We start from the raw sequence: 25,753 nt of genomic DNA, 5'->3' as shown, positions 1-25,753 counted from the left end.
AAAACCGAGAATACCAAGACAATATTTGGGTGATTTAGGAGAAATTTGTAAAAAAAAAACACAAGAGTAAGTACAGGAATAGTAGCAATTTTGCTGAAAAGCAACAATTTTTGTAATTTTTGAAAAAGCGAGAATTTTTGCCAAAATTGAAGTTGACAAGTTTTGTCAAAAGGAAAAAGGCTTTTGGGCAATTTCCGACAAAACAGCTACGTAGAATTCTGGACAATTTTTCAAAAAGAGGGAAACTTTTTGGAATTTTTAGAAAAAAGTGAAATTTTTTTGCAAAAAGAATGACTTTGACAATATTTCAGCAAGAAGAAACAAGACCTTAGGGCAATTGTTGGCAAAAAATTTTTTTTTTTGGAATTTTAATCGACAAATCGAGAATTTTATTATTTTTTTTCGAATACATAATTTTGACTAAATAGTGCAGTATTTTGGAATGTTCATCGAAGAATCAATCAATTTTTCATGGAGGTGCAAAATAGTAAACTTTTTAAAAAGCGGAAATTTTGTCAATTTTTTTGAAAAAAAGCAAGACTTTGGCAACTTTAGCAATAAGCAGAACTTTTAGTTGAACAATGAGAGACCAAAAAAAAATATATTTTCTCAGTTTCTGTCAAAAAAAAAACTTTTAAACAATTCTTGGAAAAGACAAAAGAGTGAACTTCACAGATTTTTTGTAAAAAGACGACAATTTTAATTTTTTATCACTCTGCTTGAAAGCAAAATTTTTTGCAATTTTCGAAAAAGCAGCAAGAATTTTCGACAAAGAGCAAGACTGACAATTTTGGCAAAAATCAAGGGTTTTTTGGTAATTTTTTGAAAAAAAGACAAACTTATGAGAATTTTTTAGAAAAAGGAAGGAAATTTTTTGCAATTTTTTGCTAGAGGGCGAGAGTTTTTGGTCAATTTTTAGCAAATAGTAAGATTTTTACATTTTTAGGAAGAAGCAGGAGTTTATGGTAATTATTGAAAAAAATTTACTTTTTCGCAATTTTGGACAATTTAGAGAAAAAAGTAGGATTTTTTTGAACTTTTTTCAAAATAACCTGCAATACAAGACTGACACTTTCTTGGGCATTATTGGCCAAAAACTTATACTTTTTCAAATTTTTTTTTGAAAAAGTGAGCTTTTTTGGAAATTTTGGCCTTCGGGCCAAATCGATGCTTTATTCAATTACCCATCAACGTATGAAAAAAATAAACAAATACTTGGAAATTAAAAAAAAACAACTTTAACGAATTTAAAAAATTCCAATTTTGCAGCAGAACTCATAATTAATTTGTTATCTGAAGTTGAGAGAATGATAACGATAAAGAGAACCATTAACTACACGTAGCATAAAAATAGGTAAACAGATTTATTTCACCAGCTGAAAAGATACTGAAAACCTGTACAATACAGATACAAAAGCAATTGTCATAGTACGTAAAAAAAGCATGGGTAGGTAAAGGGTACAGGTAACAGAACTGATCACATTTTGTTTTTATGAAGTTGTGCCTCAAAATATAAAACAGGCCTAGATAAACAAATACTTAAGTTGATAGAAAAAATAACTTAACAATACGATTTGCGAACAAGAAAATTCACCAGTATAAAATTTGAACATCCCCATAATATATGTAGTATAAAATTCAAAACGCGAATACCAGAATGATGTTTACATTTGAAATATAATTTCAAAATTGATACAGCTAAATTATCAATAACTACGTAAGTATTCGTAAAAATGAAAAACACATTTAAAAAGTAAGTAAGTAACTGATTTATATAAGAAACAGTATATTTCCCATTACGATTTACGGAAAATTCCCTGGTGGAAATTTTTTCCCCTTAGAATAAAACAATAAGAATGCAATTCATTCGAATATAGATATAAAACATAGTTTGAAAAAAAAATTAGCGAATAAAAATTAAAATCTGAGCTCAACGAACAGTTTTGTATGACGAGGAAAAAATTCATCTACACTCATCACGAATCAATTATCAGCCATTTTTCTTCAACGTGTTCAACTTGTTTTCGAGCAATAGGATCTCGTATTCTAATTTTCAGCTCAACTTTACCACCAACCGTTCTACGACCATCCATTAACTGAAAGATAAATTCAAAAATGTTGAAATACGTAACTACCAAAACTCGAAAATTATTTTGAATGTCAGTAGAGAAGACTTACATCGTAAGCGTCATGAAGCGTACATTGAGTTTCCAGCGGAGCCAATTTCACACTAGCGGTACCAAGTAGAGAATCGCTTCTGAAGAATCCGCTGAAGCAACAACAATAAGAACTGTCGCAAATCATTGCAACAAAGTTACAAGCTAAACACTACTTAACAAAGCAATAATCTACGTTGTACGTGAATGGTACTTTAGTGAAGCGAAGCAAATAAAATTATTTTCGAAATCCAGAAATTCGAATGAGGAACTAGAGATACGAAGGTCGAAGAATCTCCTAGAAAATTTAAAATACCCGTTTTCCAACCACTACGAAATGTCAACTCTTTTTTTCCACAACAAAACTGCCCACTGGTCTCAGTTTCTAGAGAACTTTCTCTACTTTAGACTGTAGACTAATAAAATCGTTTTGATAAGAAAAGCGGATGGCTATCGTTAGAGCTATTAATGGTTTCTTGAACAATATTAAGATTTAATCCTTACCCTTTGGACCAAATTTCACATTTTAATACTTGACGTTTGAAAATTCGCTGACATGGCCTGGAATTTCTGTCAATAGCAAAAGTTGTGATAAAATTGTACGCAGGATTATTTGTATTGTATACGACTGCGCTTTTGTATTGCTGAGGAGTTTCCTACAAAGCAAAAATAATACAATAATTCCATTAAAAATTGTAAAATAAATTTCCAATCGTAGAAAAGATTCCAAATGATCTGTTATGAAATTATTTCGCCAGAGAAATGTATATTTCTATTATTTGGTTATGGAATGGAATAACTCTTGAATTTGATCAGTTGACTAAAATACTCACCGTTGGATAAGGGAACTGCAATTTGACATAGGTATCGATTTCTTTCGGATTTGGAACATTATAATTCACTCCTTGAACAACAGATACTTCAACATCGTTATCAGTCAAATCAGTATTACATCTAGAAAAAAATAATAATGAAAGAAGCGATGGTTGATTTAAGATGAAAATCGTATCAAATTCCAACTTACTGAACAATCGAAAAGGATTTCGACTCGTAATGAAATTTAGGTACTCTTAAATTGCTGCTATTCGCCAGTCGCACAAACTTCAAATCTTTTTTACATTGCAAACCTAATTGATCGAATCTGTTGGCATTCACAATATCACCTATGGCTTTGAAATGTTCTTTAGTAGTAGAACATAGCTAAACAAAAGATGAAATGGTCGTGAGAAAAAAATGAAACAATCGTATTTTCGTTCGATCGAGAAAAAGCTAAGTACCTCTATTTGATGCGTAAGATCAGTTTCTAGTTTATGGTAAACGTCTAGATCACTTCCTGGGATACAGTTACTCAACTGTATAACATCTCCACTAGGTTCATCCACAGAAATATTCTCACTAGGCAGGACAGGAAGCTGGAAATGGTATTTTGTTACAATCGTGTCAGTTTATGAAACGTAACTAAAGCAAATCGAACCATTTACCGAATTTAAATCAATAGGTATTCCGCTCTTGGATGCATCGATCATTGGTTGAATGCCCATTACAACTCGTAGATATTCTTTAGCTTTTACCATATCGCCGTCTTGTTTGGCTTTTAATGCAGCGTTTTTGAAAGCTTTTTGTCTCTCTAGAATCTGTTCGAGTTGTTTTTCATTTCGTGAAACGTGAGCAGCGGAATGGCCTGAAATAATATTTAAAGTTTTACTCGCATGTGAACTAAAGAGTGCTGAAGAAGTTGAAGAACTTCTACTACGTACCTTTGGTAGCTACAGCACTAGGTACTCTCACAGGTGTTTTCTCAGGTTCTTTATCAGGCGTATCGTGAGATTTTGGAGTTTCGATCGAAGAAGTGCTTGGTTTACTGTCACTTGACGGAATTGGTGGCCAGCCTGAAAATTAATAAGTGATTTTGAAACGTAATAGCGAACTCGGGCTGGATACGAAGTGAAAGAAATAGATAAGTATGCTCGAAAAATACCAGGAGGTGTTGGTAATTCGTCCGCAGGAATCGGTTTTCCAGCTTTGTGAAGTTTAATAGCGTCTTCGTATTGTTTAACGATACGCGCGTTTCTACGAGCTTTGCCACTATCGTTTTCTTTTTTTGCTGTTTCTTCTCTATCTTTAAATAATTTCATGCGTTGTTCTAAAGCCTCCAAAACAGTTTTTGGTTGTGGTATAACGTTTGGACCTGATGAAAAAAATTTCATACTCAGTTTCATTCTAATTTATCGAATAACCGACGCAGATGTAAAATCATCTCACTTGAAACTGTCGGTTGAGGCGTATCGATGCTCTTTTGATGTTCTTCGGATATCACACTCGGCGAAGTTGACGTTTGTTTTTCACTTTCTTGACGTTTCAGTGAGGGCGGAGGGCTGACCGATTTTGTAGCCGGACTTGGCAACGAATCCGGTAAAGCAGGAGGTAATGAATCTAAATTAACCATAGCTCCTGCTTCGACTTCTTTGATAAGTGGTTCCAAGCCCTGAAATTAATTTCTTCGATTAAAATTATTTCTAAAAATGAAAAATACCGTTAACGAAACCCTGTACCTTGACGATTTTCATATAAGCTAATGCAGTCTGAAGATCTCCATTTTTCTTGGCGAAAACAGCGCCTTTCTTATATTGCATTTCACGTTCTTTCAATATATCAATTACATTATTGGCACTTCCGCTTGATCGAGTTTCAACTTGACGGGTATTGGAATCTTCAACTGGCGATGACGGATAAGAACGAGGCGGTATCGGCGGAGGAACCGAAGAAACGCTCGGAGGAGTCGGTACACTATGTTCTGTTAAAATACAAACACACGTGGAAAATATTCATCGTGAAAGTTGATTTTATTTAAGATCAAACTAACCGGGTGGTTTTTCAGGCGTTTCAGCTGGCGTTGGAGGAGGTTTAGAAGATCCGGTCGAAACGACTGGTGGAATATCATCTACGTTAATAGTAGCTCCGGAGTTCGCTCTCCTTAATAAATCTTTCAAAGTAGTAATACCTCGCGTCATTCTGGAAAAAATGCATGATTGGTTTTAAGTAACACTTCTGCAGTAACATATAAACCATCACAATGTTTAACCTTCTAGCTTTCGTAGAATCGCCGGCATTTTTAGCGTTTTGTTCGGCAGCTTGATATAATTTCAGTCGTTCTTCTAATATATCTTTCGTAGATGATGTCACTACTGGTTGAACTGGAGCTGGATGCGATGACTCTTCATTTTCTCCATCAGATTGTAGTTCGTGTAACTCAGCCTATAAATACAAATGAACTTGAAACGAGTTCGTAGTTTAATTTTCGATTATACTTATTTCGAATCGTACCAATAGGCTGGGATCATCTTCGCCCGAAGACACATCATCGTCAGAGGGTATATCGCGTAAGCTTTCCTGTACCATTCTATCCAATTCGGCAGGATCAACTACCGGTTTGGCTGAATATTCGAACAAATTTATACACATCAGTAAATAATAATAATACCTAATGTAAGTTCTAAACAACTTCAAAATTACCTTTAACTTTTGGTTTAGGTGCGTTTTTCTTCGTTAAAGCTAAAAGTTCCGCTTCCAAATCATCGTCATCATCGTCGTCATCCATGTGCCCAAAATCGTCTATATTTGACATGTTATCGATATCCAACAATCCATACTGAAAAGAAGAAAAATTCGTATCACAATGACCGGTATTTAGTCAATTCATGTTATGGTATAATTATTACAGATCCTGCTAGTGAAAACTGATCACACATCTAACAATCTCAAAAAATGATTTACCTGGGATAAATTTTTCCTCGGTCTGTCGGCTGACGGCTTCGAAGGAGCACTGCTAGTTTTGCGTCCAAACATTTCGGTTTTCGGCAGTTACTGGACAAAAAATACTCCAATGTCAGGTGTTTATCAACATTAAAACGACGGAAACTTTTTGGCACGAAATGAGTCAGCAGTCAACTCTTCAAGAGATACCGAGACCGAAGCAAGATAATTATTTTTATCTACGATAACAGTTTCAATAACCGAACATCGCTCGTTGAAGGACGACAAACTATTAATCAAATGATGAATCAAATTACGCAGAATGAAATCACGAATTTATTTGTTTTACACTTTTATTACAACTTCGAACTTATAAGCTGACCGTTATCACTCTGTGTTTTTAATTTTTTCGTCATGGAAAACAACAAAAAACTGGAAGACCACAGCACACAGAAAAGGTGAAATTAGTGAATTTTGTCAGCTCGCAGGTGGATGGGGTGCATTAAATAATCGTTATCATTGTTAACCCTTTCGTCTCTTCATGAAATGATGAAATAGTGGAATGACTTTATGACTTTACACACACTAACACACAAACACGAAAAAAAACAACAACTGCTATCAAAGTTCCTGTAAGTTTTTTTCTCCGTTTTTATTGTCTGCTGTAGTTTGCTGATATGCCATAGTTTAGTAATGAAAGATAATTTGAACAATATCTTCATATTGTTGTACTGCTAGATTCCAGATTTCCAGACGATTCACCAAAATCCTAGTATTTCTAGTTGAAGGAATGGGTATTGTCCTTTAACCAACTCAATATTCTGAATTAGTGTTACTTTGGCTTCTTGCTTCATTATGAAAATAATAATGTGAAATTGTGATTGTGAAAGAATAATTTTTTCGATGAAATGCATTCTATTTAAAACAAAACAATGGAATATAGAATGATGTATCCGAATGAATGGAGTCGTTTGAAAACATTTCCTATTGAATGGTGCACCAAATCATTTAGAACTGTAGAAGAGATGGCAGAAGCGGGATTCTATTTCTCTAGAACAACGAAACAAATCATGTGTTCAAACTGTGGATTACCAGTTGTGGAGCTAGATAGTGATTGTAATGTGGCCAAAAACTATCTTAAATCAAAATGCAAACGAGAACCATTGCTACAAAAATTGATCCAGAAGATGGAAGAAAACGGTTTTAGTTTTACAGATGTTGCCAGTAGGTACCTACCTATAGTTATTTTAAAACCTATCACACATGTCAAGATTTGACCAAGTTGATCTTATTTGACTGCAGGATGTGAAGATCTTATATGGGATGCCAAGGAAAGAAAATCATGGGGAGTAGAACAAACTCAACAAAGCACTGAAGACAGTGAAGACTATGATGATTTATAAAATAATTATGTATTATTAATAAGGTAATAAAATGATTTCGTTTTCAATTTTTATTTTTGTTTTTGGTTTTGAAAAAATTGAGTTTTGGAATTTGGTTTAATTAAATTTCAACTTTTTCAAAAAATATAGGTAACCCATTTTAGGCTCAAAAACTAACAAAAACTTCATTAAAAATAAAAATATTAAAAATAAAAAAAAAAAACATGATCCATTTTGGGCTTAAAATTTCTCAAAAATGCTCACAAAATTTTCAATTTTTTGCTGAAATTTTTAACCTACTTTTTCAAAAATCCTACAAATCATGAATTCATGATTCATAATCTTATTTTTGCTTCAAAAAAACTTCAAAGCTGCTCAAAAGAACCTCATTGTGCAACATTGTGAAAATCCAAAATACGTCTTTTCTGATATCCTAGACCCTAGACCCATTTGACCCATATCTACTAAAAATAAACACTGGATTTTTGGGGTCGTAAAAATGCAAGCCAACTTGAGCCCTTTTGCCAGTGGCACTGACATTATACAAGTAGTAGAGATTCGCAATAGAAATAAACAAACACGATATGTAAAGCATTATTATAACACATTCTTTATTAAAGGAGTTTATTACATAGAGAAATTGTGAACTACGGTCATACTGGTATCATGGAATTCACTTTTTAATAATAATACAATCACTAGTATCAACGAAACAAAAAACAAATCAAGTAAAATTAAAAACAAACAAAAAACAATATCAATTCAAGCATTTCATCTGCGTTATTCGGATAAGTATCTAACTACCTGTATAGGCTATAAGTATTCCAATCCAATTGAATACATCATCGTACGATGTAGGTAAGTACTTACTCCAATTTCCACACGATTATGAAATCGTTATCTAGTATGTGATTTCGAGAGGTAAATAAACGCGAATAAAACCCTGCTGATCATGGGGATGTGCCATAAATGGTAAAAATCTACATACCTACATACTATGCACTTAAAATTTGAAACAATTCAACAATCAATTTTCCGAGCTATTCGAATATTCATCGCAAGGTAACATCCAATATAGTACAAGTACGTTAACGAATTCTCAAAAAAATAAAAAAATTGTAGGTCAGGACTAGAATATTGTATAGAATCTCATTCTCATTATCTCAATTATTTTTTCCGATTAAAAAAAAAGCATTTGAAACTTAAAAACAAATTTTCTCTATAATTAATCTTAATAAATATTTGTTCTTAAGAATGTTCTATCATATTGTTCGGTTTAATACTGTCTACAGTACGGTATAGGTATGAAAATAGGAGTAAAATTTCAAAAAAATAAATTAAACAAACCGTTCATTGCGCGAGATTTTCCAGCATTTTTGCGCTTTGTACTGGATTTTTGTGCAATTTATTATAATTATTATTTTTTTCACTAAAAATATGCGAATTGTTCTAGTACCATAGATGTGGTTTATGACGAGATAGGTAACAGAACCTGGTAACAGGAAGAGGAGTTTTTGCCAGGCGAGAATATGGTAACAAAACCAAACCAATGAACAAAATTCGAGTATCTATAGGTTATTTGTGCGAAACAATATCGATAGTTTTTTTGAAGACTGCGAGGTTCAAAATTGTACGTGTAAGTATAAATATTGTATAAATAAACGATTTTTATCTATGTTTCGTAAGTATACGTATAGGAGGATCTTGTACAATGTACACATCACATCTGGTTCGAATATAGGAAAATGAGGTGCTATATTTTTATTGAGTAATAAAACTGTTCGTTGCGATAAGTTCGTTAATAGGAATTTTTTTTCATTTTTTTTTCTATACTTTGTTCAGCGAGTTTATGTAGGAAGTAGATATTTCGAAAAAAAAAATTAAAACACAGTAAGTAATTAGAATCTGTGACATTAATCGCCACATGATATCTAAAGTATAAAAGATTGAAGAAGTCTATCGAAAACAAATGAATAAACCAAAATAAAACCTAAATGTCAGGTAAGTAATTCCATCGCAAGAAACATTACCTTCTTTTAAATACATACAGAATCCTACTCCCTCCTTCTTTTTTCTCCTCGAAAAACTTTCATGTGGTGGGGGTTAATGAGTTGAATTCACAAACTCGAGTTTAAAATCTATATCAGTATCATCGAAAATGTATTATTTCAACACTGCGTCATGAAGATTTTTTTTTTCAAAATTCGATCAAAATTTACACATTTCTAGCCTCCTTCTCCTACTCTTCACTCTTTCCTCTGACAAAAAATTTGATCAAAATTCAGGGACTTTTCCACGCTCTCTTCACCTCTTTCCCAAAACTTCGGAGAATCGTTTCCTACGACCAAAAAAAATCATAAAAATTGTCAGAAATGAAAAAATAAAAAATATTTCCATTCCAATCTTTTAGCAAATTTTTCAAGCTTATCTCAGAAATTTTGCAAACGGTGAAAGTTGATCTTTTCGTAACGATGTCAACTTTAAGCATTAGTTTTTTTTAATCAACAACATCAAAAGCAGACTCTCCTCAAGCACTCCTCATCACTTCACTCAGCAATTTCGGCGCTACTAACATTACGTTCATTACAAATAACACAAAAAATTAAAATTACACACAACAAAACTAAAAACTCAACGATACAGAGGTAAAATAAACATTAAGTATAACACATCTGAGTATTAAATATGCGAACCAAAAAAAAAAAAAAAAATCATAATAAAACACAAACAAAAACTCAACTAATTAACACATAGAAGTGATTATATGGTATGGTACTTGACCTCAAAATTTCGTAAATAGAACAAAAAAATAAAATAAAATAAAACACACAAATTATTAGCCAATTCTGCAAGTTCGTCCATTAACGAAGAAAGATGAAGAAAAAATGAAATAAAAAACAAAATTCATGACGGGATGACGCTCAGGTAGGGAAATAAAATCACAACATTTGTTCACTCTCACGTATCGACCGAACATACTATAGCTTAAAACATCGACTAAATAAATTACGATAAAAGCGACGCGACGCGAAACAAGGCGAAAAATTACCTATTTTAAAATTATTGGTCTAATACGAAAAATTTGTCAATTTGTACTAACGAATGTGCATTTTATGTAAATTATCTTTATACTTAATAATTTTTGTTTCATGGTAAATTAATAAAACACATTTAACGATACCTTCTCGTATCTTCGGTACAATATTTGTGTGCGCTTCAGTCGTAAATCGAAAACGAAAGGAAATAAAACCAAACAAACGAAGAAGAAGATAAAAATTACATACATATTTACATAATAATAATTTATCCGCCCCTCCGGCCCAAACACACCTTGTCCAATAAATTCTCTCTTCTATTTCATCTTCGCACACTCCGGCACACCTACAATACACAATAAAATACACCTTAAATAACGCAATTGTACGATATGATGGACGGAACGAACGGAACGAACGTACTAGATACCTATTGAAAAAAGGAGCACGCGAGTATCCCTTTTACTATCTAGAACATCCGTCTTCGTTTTTTTTTTCTGGACAAATCATTCTATAGGTTCTCTCGTTTTAATAAATGCGAAAATTATCTTTCGACTGGCTTAATAATCTTAATACTATAAAATTAAAATCTGTTAAAATTACACAATTGGAATATACAAAAACTAAATGACTAGGTAAGTTGAACATTACAAATAGTAGAATAATAAAAACAAAAACACAAGACTAGAAACGAAATAAAAAAAGCAAAAAATAAGATAAAAAGTCAGACTAATGAATGATGTGCGTCATTCGTCGAACAAGAGATTTTTTGAAGAAGAAAAAAAATGCAAATAATACGTTTCATTTTTGATAAATTGACGTTAAAAATAAATAATAGAAAAATAAAGTAGGTACGAGAAAAAGAGAGAGAGAGAAAACATTGAAAGCATAGAAAGCGAACAAAATAATACTGTCGAGTTAACGCGAGAAAAACAAAATACCCCTCCCCCCCCAAAAAAAATGCAGCAAACGAATCTCGATTACTAAAACACTTAAAAGCTAATATTTTCGTCGATTAACTAAATCTTAATTTGTATAACGAAATGTGACGTTCTAATTAAAAATTCATACAACGTGATGTTTTAACCCTTTAGTGCCCGCGAGAAATCGAACCACAGTCCAGCCGAAAAAAGGGTCAAATTTTTTGCAATTTTGATACAATATTCAACGAAAATGTGCAAGAAAATTGAGCAAAGCGGGTAATTTCCAGCCAATCTGGGGCTCGGTACGATGCAATGAGAGTTCGTAAATTCCATTCGTCGGATCTTTTCAGGGCACAACGGGTCTAATGGTTTTACGAAAAACAAAAAAATAAATTCAGCGAACATGAAAAGCAGTTAATGGATTGTTAACTTTAAAACGCGAATACGGCTGTCGATACTTATAAAATGGGGTTTTTTTCTTTGCAATTCGTTCATTCATTGACACGTCCAAACTATACTATAAATGTCGTACGAAATTAATAGTACACAAGCAAGGCACTGTAACTACGATGAATCATGTTAGAAACATTATTTCTAATCTCTATACGCTCGTATCGAAAAATCATACTTTTTCACCGGAGTATTGCGCTTATTATAAAACACAGATACTCAGTCTCAAGTCTGTCAATTTTATTTACAAATATTTGTTCGCGAATTAATTAATCCAATGCTATTGGGATAAGTTTGTTGGCTTTTTTTTGGTCATTTTTTCCTCACAACTAAAAAAAAAATTATACTATTTAGACCGAAGCAACGAAGCTAATTAGTAATTACTACGAATGGGCGAAAATAAAATTCAGATTTACGGAGGGTATGTTTTGTGCTTAAGTTACTTTTATAAATGCAACGAATAATACAGCATTGCTGTACTAGTTTTTTTTCTTTTTTTTGCAACTTTTGAATTCCAAGCGTCGAGACGTGAGATTACGCTGCGAAATTACTGAATTTTGAAGGATTGTAGTCCATATTTGTGAACGAGAAGCCACGGAATTCTTCTTGATTGATGGATTTAACGACGTCAGCTGAAATGGGTGTCAAACCGGGTTCCTCTTTGGTGAATTCGGTGTCGAAATTCAAGGCGTCTTTTTTGCTTTTCTGGAAAAGAAAACGAATAGAATAAACAAAAAAAGTGAAAAAATTGTTTTTCTTGCAACAAATTAATTTTTAAAGATGGAATCAAACACTCAGAAAGGCACAAATTGAAATCCCAATTTGAAAATTTATAAAAATAAAGAGGTTGAAGGGGCCAAGTCTGAATAATAGGAATTTGATATTCTTTTAGATAAGACTGCTCTGATCCATTTCCCCAAACAATAAGTCGGAACAAAAAAAAAAAAAAAATGGAAATGGCCTGGAATGAATTATTTGTCCAAGCTTGAATATTCACTTATTATCTAATAGTAAAATTCGGAGAAATTGACCCCTCAGGGTCCAACAACGTCCACTCGAAAAAAGGCCAGAAATGTGACATTGAGAGACCAAATCCCTAAAATGAATACACATTTGAATTTTTTTTTTTCGGACAACTGAATTCTCGAATTTATATTTCCCGAACAAAAGACCATTCCCCCGAATGAATTTTCCCTAAAAATTTAATTTCAAATTCAAAATAAAAGAGTTTTTTGAAATTACGTACTCTACCTAACAAAACAAAATTTCTAGGTAATTTAGGCAAAAAAAAACAAAAAAAACTTCTATATTATTAATAAAAAAGTAGGTAGGTACTTGAGACTTTTTTTTTGTGATTTTGACAACCAGAAAGTAAAAATTCATAGCAAATTATGACAAAATAATAGATTCTTTTTTTTTTTGCAATTTTGGCCAAAAAACAGAACTTTTTAGCAGATTTAACAAGAAAACACGTTTTTTTTTTTTGAAAATCTTCACAAAAAATATGTCTTTTTTTACAGTTTTTTAAGAAAGTATAATTTTTTGCAACTTTGATTTTAAAAAAGTAAGACTTTTTGATCATTTTAATAAGCAACTTTTTATTTGAAATTCTGACAAAAAAACCCAAGACTTTTTGACTTGGAAAAGTTGCAATTAATTCCAGTCTATTAGAATTTTGAAAACTTGGAGGGAACATGCATACGGGTCAATGACCTTAAGAGGTTAGATAGACAGGTCAATGACCTTAAGAAGCCAGGTTGGCAGACAGATGAGATTTGGAAGCCCAACAGACACGCAAACAACCGTCAGAAGCTAGGCTAAAAAAAGTAGGTCAGCGACTTTGAGCTGCCAGACAGGCGGGTCAATAACCTTATGAGGCTAGACTGGTTGACAAGAGACCTTGGAAAACCATACTGACTGATCAATGACTTTAAAAGGTCAGACAGACAGACAGACAGACAACCTTGAGACACTGGACAAGAAGGTCAGTGACCTTGAGAGTTCAGGTACACACAGGCCAATGACCTTAGGATGCTAAACTGGAAGAAATACCACTATCAGAGACTAGATAGGTAGGTCAAAGAGATTAAGAGGCCAGGCAAATAGACGACCCTGACATTAGACAAGTAAGTCAGTGACCTTGAGAGGTCAGGTAGACAGGTCAATTACCTTAAGAAGCCAGGTTGGCAGACAGATGAGCTTTGGAAGCCCAACAGACACGCAAACAACCTCCAGAAGCTAGACAAAAAAAGTAGGTCAGTGACTTCAAGAGGCCACACAGGCGGGTCAATAACCTTATGAGGCTAGATTGGTTGACAAACGACCTTGGAAAGCCATACTGACTGGTCAAAGACTTTAAAAGGTCAGGCAGATAGACAGACAGACAGACAGACAGACAGACAGACAGACAGACGACCTTGAGACACTGGACAAGAAGGTCAGTGACCTGGAGAGTCCAGACACACAGGTCAATGACCTTATGCGGCTAGACTGGGAGAAAGGCCACCATCAGAGACTAGATAGGTAGGTCAATGAGATTAAGAGGCCAGGCAAATAGACAGGTAAGCCAGTGACCTTGAGAGTTTAGACACACGGGTCAATGACCTTAAAAAGACAGACAGACAGACAGACAGACAGACGACCTTGGGAAACCAGGCAGAAAAACAATAGGCTAGAAATCTGGTCCGAGATACTGAAAAGGTGAAAGGAAAGGGTGATAAAGCAGCTTTTTTCCCTCTCATTTTTTTTGTTTTGTTTTAAAATCTTACTATTACAGATTAATTATTTATAGAATTGATTTTTGAATCTCGATTGTTTGGTATGTACTTAATTTGAAATAATTTCTGTATGTGTTTTACTTTTGTACCTCATTTCTGGTTTCATATTATTTTTAAGAGATATTCATTTCGTTGATCTCGATGTAAATTTTGAATACTCGTAGAATTTATAATTTCACGTTTATACTTTTCATGGTTTATATTCTGTTTTGTATGTATTTTTAAAATTTTTTCATAACTAGCCCTACATAAATATGGTAGTTGTAACCCTCCTTGCTCCTCTCCCTAAAAACATTTTTTGCTTTTCGCTTACGTTTCGTGTGCAAAAAAAATAGTACTAATCATAATCCCACATCCTGAAAAACACAACCCAATAAAACAATACAAACATAATATGCAAATACTAACGATTTTCGGTTTAAATGGCGGTTTGATTTTTCGAGCTTCCAACGCTTCCCAATTGATGTCGCGGAAGAAGATATGAGTCCTTATAGCATTTTCCATTCCATGTGACGCTACAGAACCCAATCTTTTGCTAGGATTTTTGGTCATAAACTGCAAAAAAAACACACAGCGTTGAAAAACATTCATTCAATACCTAATTAGAATTAGGTAGAATTTTTTACATAAAAAGTAACACTTACGCCTTTCAATATGGACACGGCTTCTTTACCCAACCAGACCGGATAGAGTACATCATCGTGTAAAATGGACTCGAACAGATCATCTTCGTTATCAGCTTCGAAGGGTGGCTGGCCAGCCATCATTTCGTACATTAGCACACCCAATGCCCACCAATCGACACTAGCTCCGTAATCCAACTCTTGTAATATCTTTACACAAATTGAAACATGATGAATCGTTAGTAACTAATAATTCATCGGCATTACTCGAGGAAAATTAATATTCGTACCTCAGGAGCGATGTAATCTGGAGTACCGCAAAATGTGCTAGTAGTTACGCCGTCGATGATACCTTCCTTGCACATACCGAAGTCAGCCAATTTACAGTGTCCCTCGTTATCCAATAAAATATTATCCAGCTTCAAATCCCTAGAAACAGCCACAAAAAAAATTAAACCTCGAAACAGAGCTCAAAAAAAATGGTCCTTAATCGTGTTTTAATTACCGGTAAATGACACCGTGTCTATGCAGAAATTGCAACGCTAACGTAACTTCGGCCGCGTAAAATCTGGCCCTGGGTTCGTCGAATTTTCGAGATCTTTGAATTTGAAACATTAGATCGCCTCCGTTAACATATTCCATTACAAAAAACAAACGTTCCTGTAGAAAATGCAACATGACGATTAGATTTTACTCACGAATACCAAATTTGCAATAATTGTGAAGATGTCAAAGGGAGTGGAAAACCGACCTTAGTTTGGAAGGCGGAATGCAAGGCAGTGAGGAAAGGATGCTTGGCGGCCAAAGCTAATATTCTCTTCTCAGTCATGGTACAGTCGACATCGTCGTCTTGAATGATGATATCTTTTTTCAAAACCTAATTAGAGACAAGGTCAAAGTTATGAGAAAATTCTTCAAATATACGAGTATCTACAAATGATTAATCCACAGTCCAAACGGCAAAGTTCGTTCCCCGTCCATTCAGCCAAACCAAAGTTTGCAAAAAACAGCTGCCACAATAGGGCGTAGTCGAATTTCAAAGTAACACCCCCTCCCCCAATTTTGGAGTAAAAATGAACCGTCAAAGAATTATTCTAAAGTGACCGTGTGACCTATCAAAATGTATTGAAATTTTACGAAGAATTCGAATATTTTGATGAAAATGTATTTCGAGCATTTTGAAAAATTTTGAGGCCTGGGGTTGGGTCACGATTTTTGAGTTTTTTATTAAAATGTCATGCGACCTATCAAAATGTGTTAAAATTTCGCGAGAAATTCAAATATTTCTATGAAAATGTATTTTGAGCATTTTGAAATAAGGACTAAAATTGGGTCATGATTTTTGAGATTTTTAAAAAAGTGTCATGCGATCTATTAAAATAGGTTAAAACGCGAGAAATTCAAATATTTTGACGAAAATGTATTTTAAACTGTCTTAAAAATTTTGAGACCCAAAATCGGGTTACGATTTTTGAGATTTTCGAAAAACTTTCATGCGACCTATCCAAATGAGTTAAAATTTCACGAGAAGTTAAAATATTTTGACGAAAATGTATTTTGATCATTTTTGAAAAATTCTGAGCCCCAAAATTGGGTTATGATTTTTGGGAGTTTCAAACAATTTTCATGCAACCTTTCAAAATGTGCTGAAATTTTGCAAAAAATCAAAGTATTTCAAAAAAATGTATTTCAGCATTTTTGAAAAATTTTGAGCTACAAAATTGGGTCATGATTTTTAAGACATTTGAAAAAAGCGTAATGCTACCAATCAAAACGGATAAAAATCTCGAAAGGAATTCATTAACTTCTATCAATGCTTTTTTTGAGCAGATTAGAAGATTTTTTAGGCTAAAATGAGATCATGATTTTTGGAATTTTTGAAAAAGTAGGTTGAAAATTTCACCAGAAGATTAACATTACAAAACTGAACCTTTTTTTTGTGACTCAGTGCATGGATTTTCTTCCCAAAAATCCCAGAAATTCTGACCAGATTTTGGGAATTAAAATTTTTCAAAATGCTCAATATACATTTTAGTCGAAATATTTGAATTTTTCGAAAAATTTTAATCTATTTTGATAGGTCACACTACCACTTTAGAATGCCCGGGCAATTTTGAAAATCGATGGTTTTAGGCTTCATCCCTCTCCTCCCCCTATCGTACAACTGTGAAAATCCAAAACACGTCTTTTCTGACTCGTCAGACCAATATTTACAGGAAAAACAACTTATTTTCTGAATCGTAAAAAAGTCATCCAAATTCGATTTCAAGAGCACTTTTTGCCAGTTGGACTGTAGACTAAAATAGAGCTGGCAATAATATACGTAGAACAAGAATTATTACTTTTATGGCATAAACTTCGTCAGTTCCCTTTTTCTCTGCTAACATCACTTTACCAAAGCTTCCTTTGCCGAGTACTTTTAAGAAATGAAAATCATCAACTCCTAGTTTTCGGTCACCGCCATTGGATCCGCTACGACTCACTGCTGAACAAGATATGAATTTTCAAATTAGTCTCTATGTTCGAGTCAAGCATTCGGACTTATAGGCAAAATATCGGTGTTGAATGAAAATACCTCTTTCTGAGCTGTCAGCCTGCCTATCATCATCGGTCACTCGTCTTTGATCGAATAATAAAGCATTTTCATCAGATGCCACCGGAGATGTACTGCTTTGTAAATTTGATGGTGGACCGCCGACGCTGCTTGATCCCTATTTTGAAAACAAAAGTTACAATATTGTATATTAAGGGTACACTTTACAGCTGTGATCGGTAACGTTTTTTTACGCTTAAGATAGTCAACTTACAAGGTAAATTTCTCGGCAAATATTCAATGGATTTTGCTAATTTTTTTTTTATTCGAAAGATAATCCATTTTTTAAGCAATGACTTTTGAGATTTTTCGTATTAATCGATCAGAAAATCAGTGAAAATCGCTTTTCTTGTAGGAATCCGTTTTCAAGCATAACTTACTATCTGATCACAATATTGGAAAAGTTGAAAAAGTCATTGCTTGAGTTTTTTACTCTGAAAACGTTGGTGAAAAAAAAATTGAAGAAAATTTAAAACTCAACGAGATATTTACCTTGTAAATTTAGATACTTGATGGGCGGGCGCGGAAGGACGAGGTAGGAGTGACGACATTGTTTGCGGACGCGCAGTTCAGGCAAAAATATGTAGAGCGCATGGTTATAGGAATTCCAGTTGAGTTTGTGCAACATCGTTCCTTACTCAATTATTTGTATATATACCGTATTTTCGCATTTTTACCTGATTTTTACCCATGGTTTCTGTAAAAGGTCTAATGTCTTCGATTATTCCTTTTCCAAAAGAGGTTTCTCTTTACCTATGACTTTACATAGGTAAAATATGTGCCTAATGAAAAAATTTTTAAACAGAAGACGTTATGCGCTGAAAGCTTTAGAATGTTTTTAGTTACTAATTAGGAAAACTTTGATTTAAGCCCTCGATTCCCTCAAATTTAAAAATTAGGAGTGCAAAAAACTTTGAATTCAGGTTTTTGTAAATATGTAATTATGTAATGTATAACTCGTACGTATTTTTTTTTTTTTCGTATTGAATGAAATATTCTTATATGTAGTATGTAGGTATTTTTATTCTAATCAAACCAATGCGAAAATCAAACCAAATTTTGATAATTTTACTGGCATTGAAATGGACCAAGATAGGTTTAGGTATCAAATCTCGATTTCTAAGTAGGTACCCACTTGAAAAAAATTATTAAATGGACCAAGATAGGTATCAAATCTCGATTTCTAAGTGGGTACCCACTTGAAAAAAATTATTGATTTGCTGAAATTGAGCCAAACTTTCGATTTTCAAAAAAGTCTTATTTTTCTAGACAAAGACTGCAAAACTTGTATAATACCTATTTTTTCTATTTTGCGCCAATAATTTCCAAAACGTCTGGTCTTCTGCTACAATTATGTCTATGTATTACTTTTTATTGACAAAATATTTTCGTTTTTTCACAAAAAATTCCTTTGTCAAAAAAAACAGGACCTCTCCAAAAATGAGATTTTTCACGATTTTGGAAAAACTTGGAGCATCTTGACAACTTTGGCATAAGAATTCAACTTTTTAACAATTTTGGTAAAAATTGGGATTTTTTACAGTTTTTCCAAAAAGAAATGAAACTTATTGACGATTTTGACAAAAAATGCTGAAACTTTGTTTTCTATCAACTTCAACAAAAAAGCAGGACCTCTTTAACAATTTTGTTAAAAAATGTGAATTTCTCACGATTCAAAAAAAACTTGGAGTATTTTGACAATGTTTACAAAAATAAGACTTTGACAATTTTGGTAAGAAACCTGAGTTTTTTTTTTTGGCAATTTTGAAGTTTCATTTGACAATTATTGAGATTATAGGTACCTACTTTTTGAATGTTTAGGCTCAGGGGATGTAATTTTGACATGGATTAGGTATGTTTTTTGCGCGGGAGGGATTTCCGAAATTTTCGAAAATTGTGAAACGTTGATCCGCATTATTATGCTGACTTTTGAAACCTTGAAACAAAAATTATTGTATTTTTCATATTATATGTACAAGTAGGTATGTCTATGTTACCATTTTGAAAGCTTTGAAAAACCACTCGCTATTTTACATAAAACTCAACTACCTATCTACCTACCTACATTACTTTGGTAGTGGGAGCCAAAAAAATTCAAAAAATTTCCCAATAACCACCCTGACCAGTGACAAGGGAACCTCTTGAGGTGTCACACTCCGATTTGAACAGGACCGCGATTTTTGGAAAGAGCATAGTCTAAAACCCCCAAAACCAAATTTTCAGAGGACCAAGTACATTTTTCGATTTTTGGCGAATTTTTGAAAATTCAAAATTCACTGTTTTTGGTGATTTATGCTTTTTTTTAAAAAAAAGGTACGTACTTGATCAGTAAAAATGGTCAAAATAAGTCCCAAAAACTAATATTAATTACTCAAATCCAATTTTATCATTTCCAGTCATTCTGGAGCCTCCAGCGCAATTTTTCAATTTCTCCAGAATTTTCAATTTGCTCCGGAAGGCGTGAATAATGAAGTTGGGCAGCTAAAAATCGAGTTGTACATATATTACACTCGACCTGTTTAACGAGTTTATCCACATTTGAGCCGATTTTGAGAGTGACACCTCAAAGTGGATTTTTGACCAGCTTTTTCAAAATTAGTGTGGAAATTTTTGAAATTCACGCGAATCGCTGTATTTTGTCCAAAACTAACCCCCCAAATCCAAATTTCACCATTTCTAGCCATTCTGGAGCCTCCAGCGCGATTTGCAAATTCTCCAGAACTTTGAATTTTCTCCAGAAGGCGTGTTGAATATGCAGTTGGGCAGCTAAAAATCGAGTTGTGTATTATACTCGACCTGTTTAACGAGTTTATCTACAATTAAGCCGATTTTGGGAGTGACACCTCAAGAGTGGTTTTTTTACCAGCTTTTTTCAAAATTAAAAAATTCCAAAAAATCAGAAGATAACCGTTTGTGAGGAAATTTCAGAAATTTGCGCGAATCGCTGTATTTCTTCAAGAACTAATTCCCGGAGCGCAAATTCTACCATTTGCAGCCATTCTGGAGCGAGAGTGACACCTCAAAAATCACTATTGAGGGGTCATTCTCACAATCGGCTCAAATGTGAATAAACTCGTTAAACAGGTCGAGTGTAATATACAACTCGATTTTTAGCTGCCTAACTTCATATTCACGCCTTCTGAAGAAAATTCAAAATTCTGGAGAAATTGAAAATCGCGCTGGAGGCTCCAGAATGGCTGGAAAATGTGAAATTTTGGATTTGGGGGGTTAGTTACGGACAAAATACAGCGATTCGCGCAAATTTCAAATATTTCCTCACGAACGGTTATCTTTTGATTTTTTGGATTTTTTAATTTTGAAAAAAGCTGGTCAAAAAACCACTCTTGAGGTGTCACTCCCAAAATCGGCTCAAATGTATATAAACTCGTTAAACAGGTCGAGTATAATACACAACTCGATTTCTAGCTGCCCAACTTCATATTCACGCCTTCTGGAGAAAATTCAAAATTCTGGAGAAATTGAAAATCGTGCTGGAGGCTCCAGAATGGCTGGAAATTGTGAAATTTGGATTTGGGGGTTAGTTTTGGACAAAATACAGCGATTCGCGTGAATTTCAAAAATTTCCACTCAAAAGGGAAACTTTTGATTTTTGGGATTTTTTAATTTGAAAAAATCTGGTCAAAAATCCACTTTTGAGGTGTCACTCTCAAAATCGGCTCAAATGTGGATAAACTCGTTAAACAGGTCGAGTGTAATATATGTACAACTCGATTTTTAGCTGCCCAACTTCATATTCACGCTTTCTGGAGCAAATTCAAAATTGAGAAATCGAAAAATCGCGCTGGTGGCTCCAGAATAGCTGGAAATTGTGAAATTTGGATTATTAATATTAGTTTTGGGACTTATTTTGACCATTTTTATTGATCAAGTACGTACTTTTTAAAAAAAAGCATAAGTCGCCAAAAACAATCAACTTTGAATATTCAAAAATTCGCCAAAAATCGAAAAATGAACTTGGGCAGCTGAAAATTTGGTGTTGAGGGTTTTTTGACTATGCCTTTCCAAAAATCGCGGTCCCGTTCCAATCGGAGTGTGACACCTCAAGAGGGTTCCCTTGTGAGACAAATATTACCTCTAAGAGGAAGATAATAAAATTAGCCCTATAATATGTAGTTATGAAAATTCCTTCGGGTGCTTGCGACTCTGAAAAACTAGGTAGACTCTCAATCAGCTGAGTTTCCAGACATAGGAAATACCCTATGATGCAGTCATGTGGGTGAATGTGTTATACGGACCTATACATTATCTGCAGGCTCGAAATCAAATCAATGATAGTGTAGAGGGTTGTAGTGGTAAAACAGAAACCAGTTCTTGTGCAGTGAGCAAGAATGTAACGTTGTAGGAGTACTCATATGTCGTGTTTAGTGTCGTGTGTACTACGAGAACATTTTCTAAAAAATACATGCAAAAAAAACCTGACCATTGTATCCCTTGTTAGGTATAGACATCGACGGGTATAATAGAATAGTTAAGTACTAGGAGAACAATACATTTTTTTTGGGGTGGAAAAAAAACACTATGCACCACCAGTTCGTGATTTCAAGTCGTTCATATAATGATTCCGTTGCTCATAGTGACGTAGATGTTTTCACAGCATTGAAGGTTGCATAGGTGGAACCTTAAAATCGGCCTGTAAAGTGTACCCTTAATAAGATTTTATATTATGCCATGTTTCATATTCCAAATTTTAAGGTCAGAGATTACTGAACATACTTTTCTACAACAAGAGCAAGACTCTTCAACATTTTCAAGCTAAGTTACTTATTCGACTTATTTAGGTACCTTTACCTTAGTTCCAGGACTAGGTGAAATTCCAATTTCATCCAAAAGTTCAGCCAAATGTCTGACGTTTATTCCGCAATTATTCGCTACGTTTTTCTGGCATCGTTTATGGACATTCATACTACAAACTGTATTCGAATAAAATACACATTAATCATTTTTTCCGAACAGATTATATTAATTAATACGCAATCATAATGTAAATCGATCACTTTACCTTCGCATTGTAACCCTTGTCGAATCAGGCCATACAACAAAGACCCGCAATGATCGCAGAATGTAAACCGTTTATAACTATGGACAACAAATCGATGTGGAACGTTAACACTAAATCGCTGAGATTTATCATCGACCATTTGCTGTAATTGAAATTGAAACATTATCTTACAGAGCTCAGAGCGAATTAATGCAGGCGAAATAAATTAAAAATAACCAAACTCCGTACCTCATCTTTCATTCCAGGACATTTAGTCAAAACAGATCTATGGCATCGTTTATGAACCACACACGTACATACTGAAATTAAAAAACAATACAAGTAAGCGATTAGTTTTCAATTAGCGATTAAAAACATATCGAGCCTCATAATAGCTTACCTTGACATTGATAACCCTGTTTTCCTAAACCCCTGTAATAGTATAAAAATCAACATTATTAGTACGATTGTTTCATTATTCATCAACTTTACGATCGGTATTTGAAAATTTTTACCAGATGAATTCGCGACAATGCGAACAAAACGTAGGCTGTCTCAAGAATGTGGCCATAAATTTGTGTCCGTTGAATTGATGTACTCGTCTTCTCATAGCCCCTCGACGACGATTGAAGCCTTGACGTTCTTTGAACTCCATCGGCTTCTGGTTTGATACTTGTTCTGCAATACAAAATTCATAGGTAATGAATGACTATCTTCAACGAGTAAAATGAGAATAAATCCGAACGTACCCGATGAGTTCCATTTTAGTTCGATTTTTAAATGCAGTTTCCCTTGAGGTTCCAAATCAACCTGTAATAAAATACACACATAAACCAGTGAAAAAAGCCATATCAAATGCCTCAAGTGTTACATTGGCGTTAACCTATACCGATACATATGTTCAACGCGTATCGTACGTACCCAAAAATCTGGCGTTTCCTTTTCTTTTTGAAGCAGATCGTCGAATGTAATGGTACAATTAGCGATGAAATCATCGGGCGGTATAGCAGCATCGTGAAATACGGTCAGTTCCAGGTAACTAGCATTATGTACCTCCTGTACAACCGATTCGTTCCATACAGGATCGAAGGTTTTCTGCTTGGTGCTTGATCGATGTAAGTGTTGTTCGTCCACATCGATCGTGACGTACGGATCGATCGGTTGATCGTCTAGTTTGCCAAATGTTACATTGTGTCTTTTCTGGTAATCGGTGGGTCTCAAACCGCAAGCTTCACATAATTTAATTTTCAAAGTGCCAGTGAACATAGGTGGTTTCACGATACGCCATTCGAGCCCATTAAACACCGAAGGTAACTAACGCGTATGGATTCGATATTAAATGCACGCGAAATAATATACCACATCTTTAAACTATTAGACTAATAATTAGCAAATTACAAATTTTGGGCTGATAAGATTACGCTCAAGAGACTATGCTCTGGAAATTTTTCAGAAACGCCAATAAAAAAATTAACCCACTAGAGTCTGTTTTGTCAGATTGTAGGTAGATGGGGTGCATTTTTTTGACCTTTTTTTTCCTACCTAGCCTACAAAAAAACTTCGTCAACTCGTTACCTTCGATTTGGGTGAAATTTGGCTCACTGAAGGTTCATGTCGCCAACACCTTAGAACCAAATTTTCAGCTGCCGAAGTCAATTACAGCATTTTCTGGAGCAATTCCAGTGAGCTGGAAAAAATCGATTTCTGCTGGAGGCTCCAGATTGTCTCGAAAATGGTCGTAATCGATTTGGAAGGTTGACGTTAGGGTATAGGTGAAGTTTTGAACAAATTTTTCCAGAAATACGCGCTACTGGAATTTTTTAAAATATGAAATGGGTATTCAACTTATAAAAAAAAAATACAAGTGTGAACTCGTCACCTCGGATTTGGAATTCAACTGCCCTAATAGGTTGAGAATATCGAACTTATGATAGGATTAAAATTTCAGCTGCCGAAGTTGATTACGGCGCCTTCTGGGAGTTCTGGGCCAATTCCAGTGTGCTGGAGAAAAACTAATTTCTGCTGGAAGCTCCAGATCGTCTCGAAAATGGTCACAATCGATTTGGAAGACAGACTTCAGTATCCAAATCAAATTTCAGATTTTTATCTCGTGCTTTACCATTTTTATAAAAGCCATGTCAGATGGGCCATTTCAGTCATTTTCAAAAACTTGTCACAATTCGAAAAATCATTAAATTTAATCGTGAGGTGTGGGTGACATGAACTTTTAGTGAAACAAATTTCAGCCAAATTGGAGGTGTTAAGTTGACGAGTAGGTATTCCTTGTTAGATTCTGATTTTTCCAGCTAGACCAAATTTTTTAATCAAAACTTTTAGTTCTGATATCAAACAATAAAGCAGGAATAAACATAATGTAGGTAGAGGTACAACTATTACATTTTAAATTCAACATAAATTAAAAATTGTGATCTCCAGCTTCCCCAAATGGTCAAATAATACATACAGTTAGGTACCCGAGGTGTATTGAAGATGAAGAAGAAAAAAAAAACATTGAAAACATAAACTAGGCTAATAAAAAATTAATCACATTGAAAAAATTCAAAATGATTGACACGACGTGCTTCAATTAACACTTTTTAATTTCAACTAATGAACAAATAGGTAGGTAGTCGAACAATACTAATAAAAAATCAAAAATGAACACAGGGGGTTCGTACTCACTTTTTTCCTCAAAAAAGTACCTAACTTAAGAAACCAAAGAAAGCTCAAAAAAGGTACCAAAATGCAACTAAAAAACTGACATAACACGAAAATAAAATGACAAAAAAACAGATCCATTTAGAATTTTAAAAAAGTGGACTAATTTAATTTTGCAATTTCTTGGTGGAAAAGCGAAACCCTTTTTTTGACAACTTTTGGCAATACCTAACACCTAACGAAGCAAGAATTTTTGTGATTTTGTAATTTCAAGCAAAACATCCCAATTTTTGGCAAAAAGCAAGACTTTACAATTCTCATTCTCAGCAAAAAGCGACCCTTTGGGAATTATTGGAGAAAAGTGATTCTTTTTAACAATTTCTGAGAAAGAAACCAAGGCATTT

The 25,753-nt window shown here is 33.9% G+C and overlaps 2 protein-coding genes and 1 long non-coding RNA gene across 5 annotated transcripts; 1 reads left to right on the top strand and 2 right to left on the bottom strand.

The window, feature by feature from the left end:
* Positions 1 to 1,345: 1,345 nt before the first annotated feature.
* Positions 1,346 to 6,281, bottom strand: l(2)gd1 (lethal (2) giant discs 1). 2 transcript variants are annotated; one of them, XM_065344442.1, is made up of 16 exons: positions 5,931 to 6,281; positions 5,670 to 5,805; positions 5,481 to 5,590; positions 5,239 to 5,411; positions 5,020 to 5,168; positions 4,709 to 4,950; positions 4,419 to 4,641; positions 4,135 to 4,344; positions 3,914 to 4,045; positions 3,638 to 3,837; positions 3,434 to 3,568; positions 3,181 to 3,356; positions 2,990 to 3,110; positions 2,661 to 2,812; positions 2,179 to 2,290; positions 1,346 to 2,096 (listed from the first exon to the last, which is right to left on the bottom strand). In XM_065344442.1, the coding sequence occupies exons 1-16, from the start codon at positions 6,000 to 6,002 to the stop codon at positions 1,977 to 1,979; spliced, it is 2,463 nt and encodes an 820-aa protein (XP_065200514.1). In that variant the 5' UTR covers positions 6,003 to 6,281; the 3' UTR covers positions 1,346 to 1,976. The 2 variants fall into 2 exon arrangements, with proteins under 2 accessions (XP_065200514.1, XP_065200523.1); XM_065344451.1 differs by having other exon boundaries at positions 2,179 to 2,269.
* Positions 6,282 to 6,494: 213 nt separating this feature from the next.
* On the top strand, positions 6,495 to 7,359 carry LOC135831757 (uncharacterized). Its single transcript, XR_010556224.1, has 2 exons — positions 6,495 to 7,133; positions 7,212 to 7,359. It is a non-coding gene; the product is annotated as an uncharacterized LOC135831757 (long non-coding RNA).
* A 519-nt stretch (positions 7,360 to 7,878) lies between these two features.
* On the bottom strand, positions 7,879 to 24,153 carry LOC135831750 (protein kinase C-like). Of its 2 annotated transcripts, none has more exons than XM_065344474.1 (15): positions 23,613 to 24,153; positions 23,441 to 23,501; positions 23,207 to 23,369; positions 23,092 to 23,123; positions 22,941 to 23,011; positions 22,713 to 22,854; positions 22,502 to 22,623; positions 17,675 to 17,810; positions 17,442 to 17,581; positions 15,851 to 15,976; positions 15,605 to 15,759; positions 15,390 to 15,528; positions 15,121 to 15,309; positions 14,885 to 15,031; positions 7,879 to 12,404 (listed from the first exon to the last, which is right to left on the bottom strand). In XM_065344474.1, exons 1-15 carry the CDS (start codon positions 23,955 to 23,957, stop codon positions 12,234 to 12,236), a joined length of 2,139 nt encoding a protein of 712 aa, XP_065200546.1. In that variant the 5' UTR covers positions 23,958 to 24,153; the 3' UTR covers positions 7,879 to 12,233. The 2 variants fall into 2 exon arrangements, with proteins under 2 accessions (XP_065200546.1, XP_065200537.1); XM_065344465.1 differs by having other exon boundaries at positions 17,442 to 17,584; positions 23,613 to 24,152.
* Positions 24,154 to 25,753: the final 1,600 nt, after the last annotated feature.

Source organism: Planococcus citri, chromosome 1 (genome assembly GCF_950023065.1).
Source record: "Planococcus citri chromosome 1, ihPlaCitr1.1, whole genome shotgun sequence".
Lineage (NCBI taxonomy): Eukaryota > Metazoa > Arthropoda > Insecta > Hemiptera > Pseudococcidae > Planococcus > Planococcus citri.
Note: the sequence above shows the minus strand (reverse complement) of the source record. Positions and strands in the feature narration are given on the sequence as shown.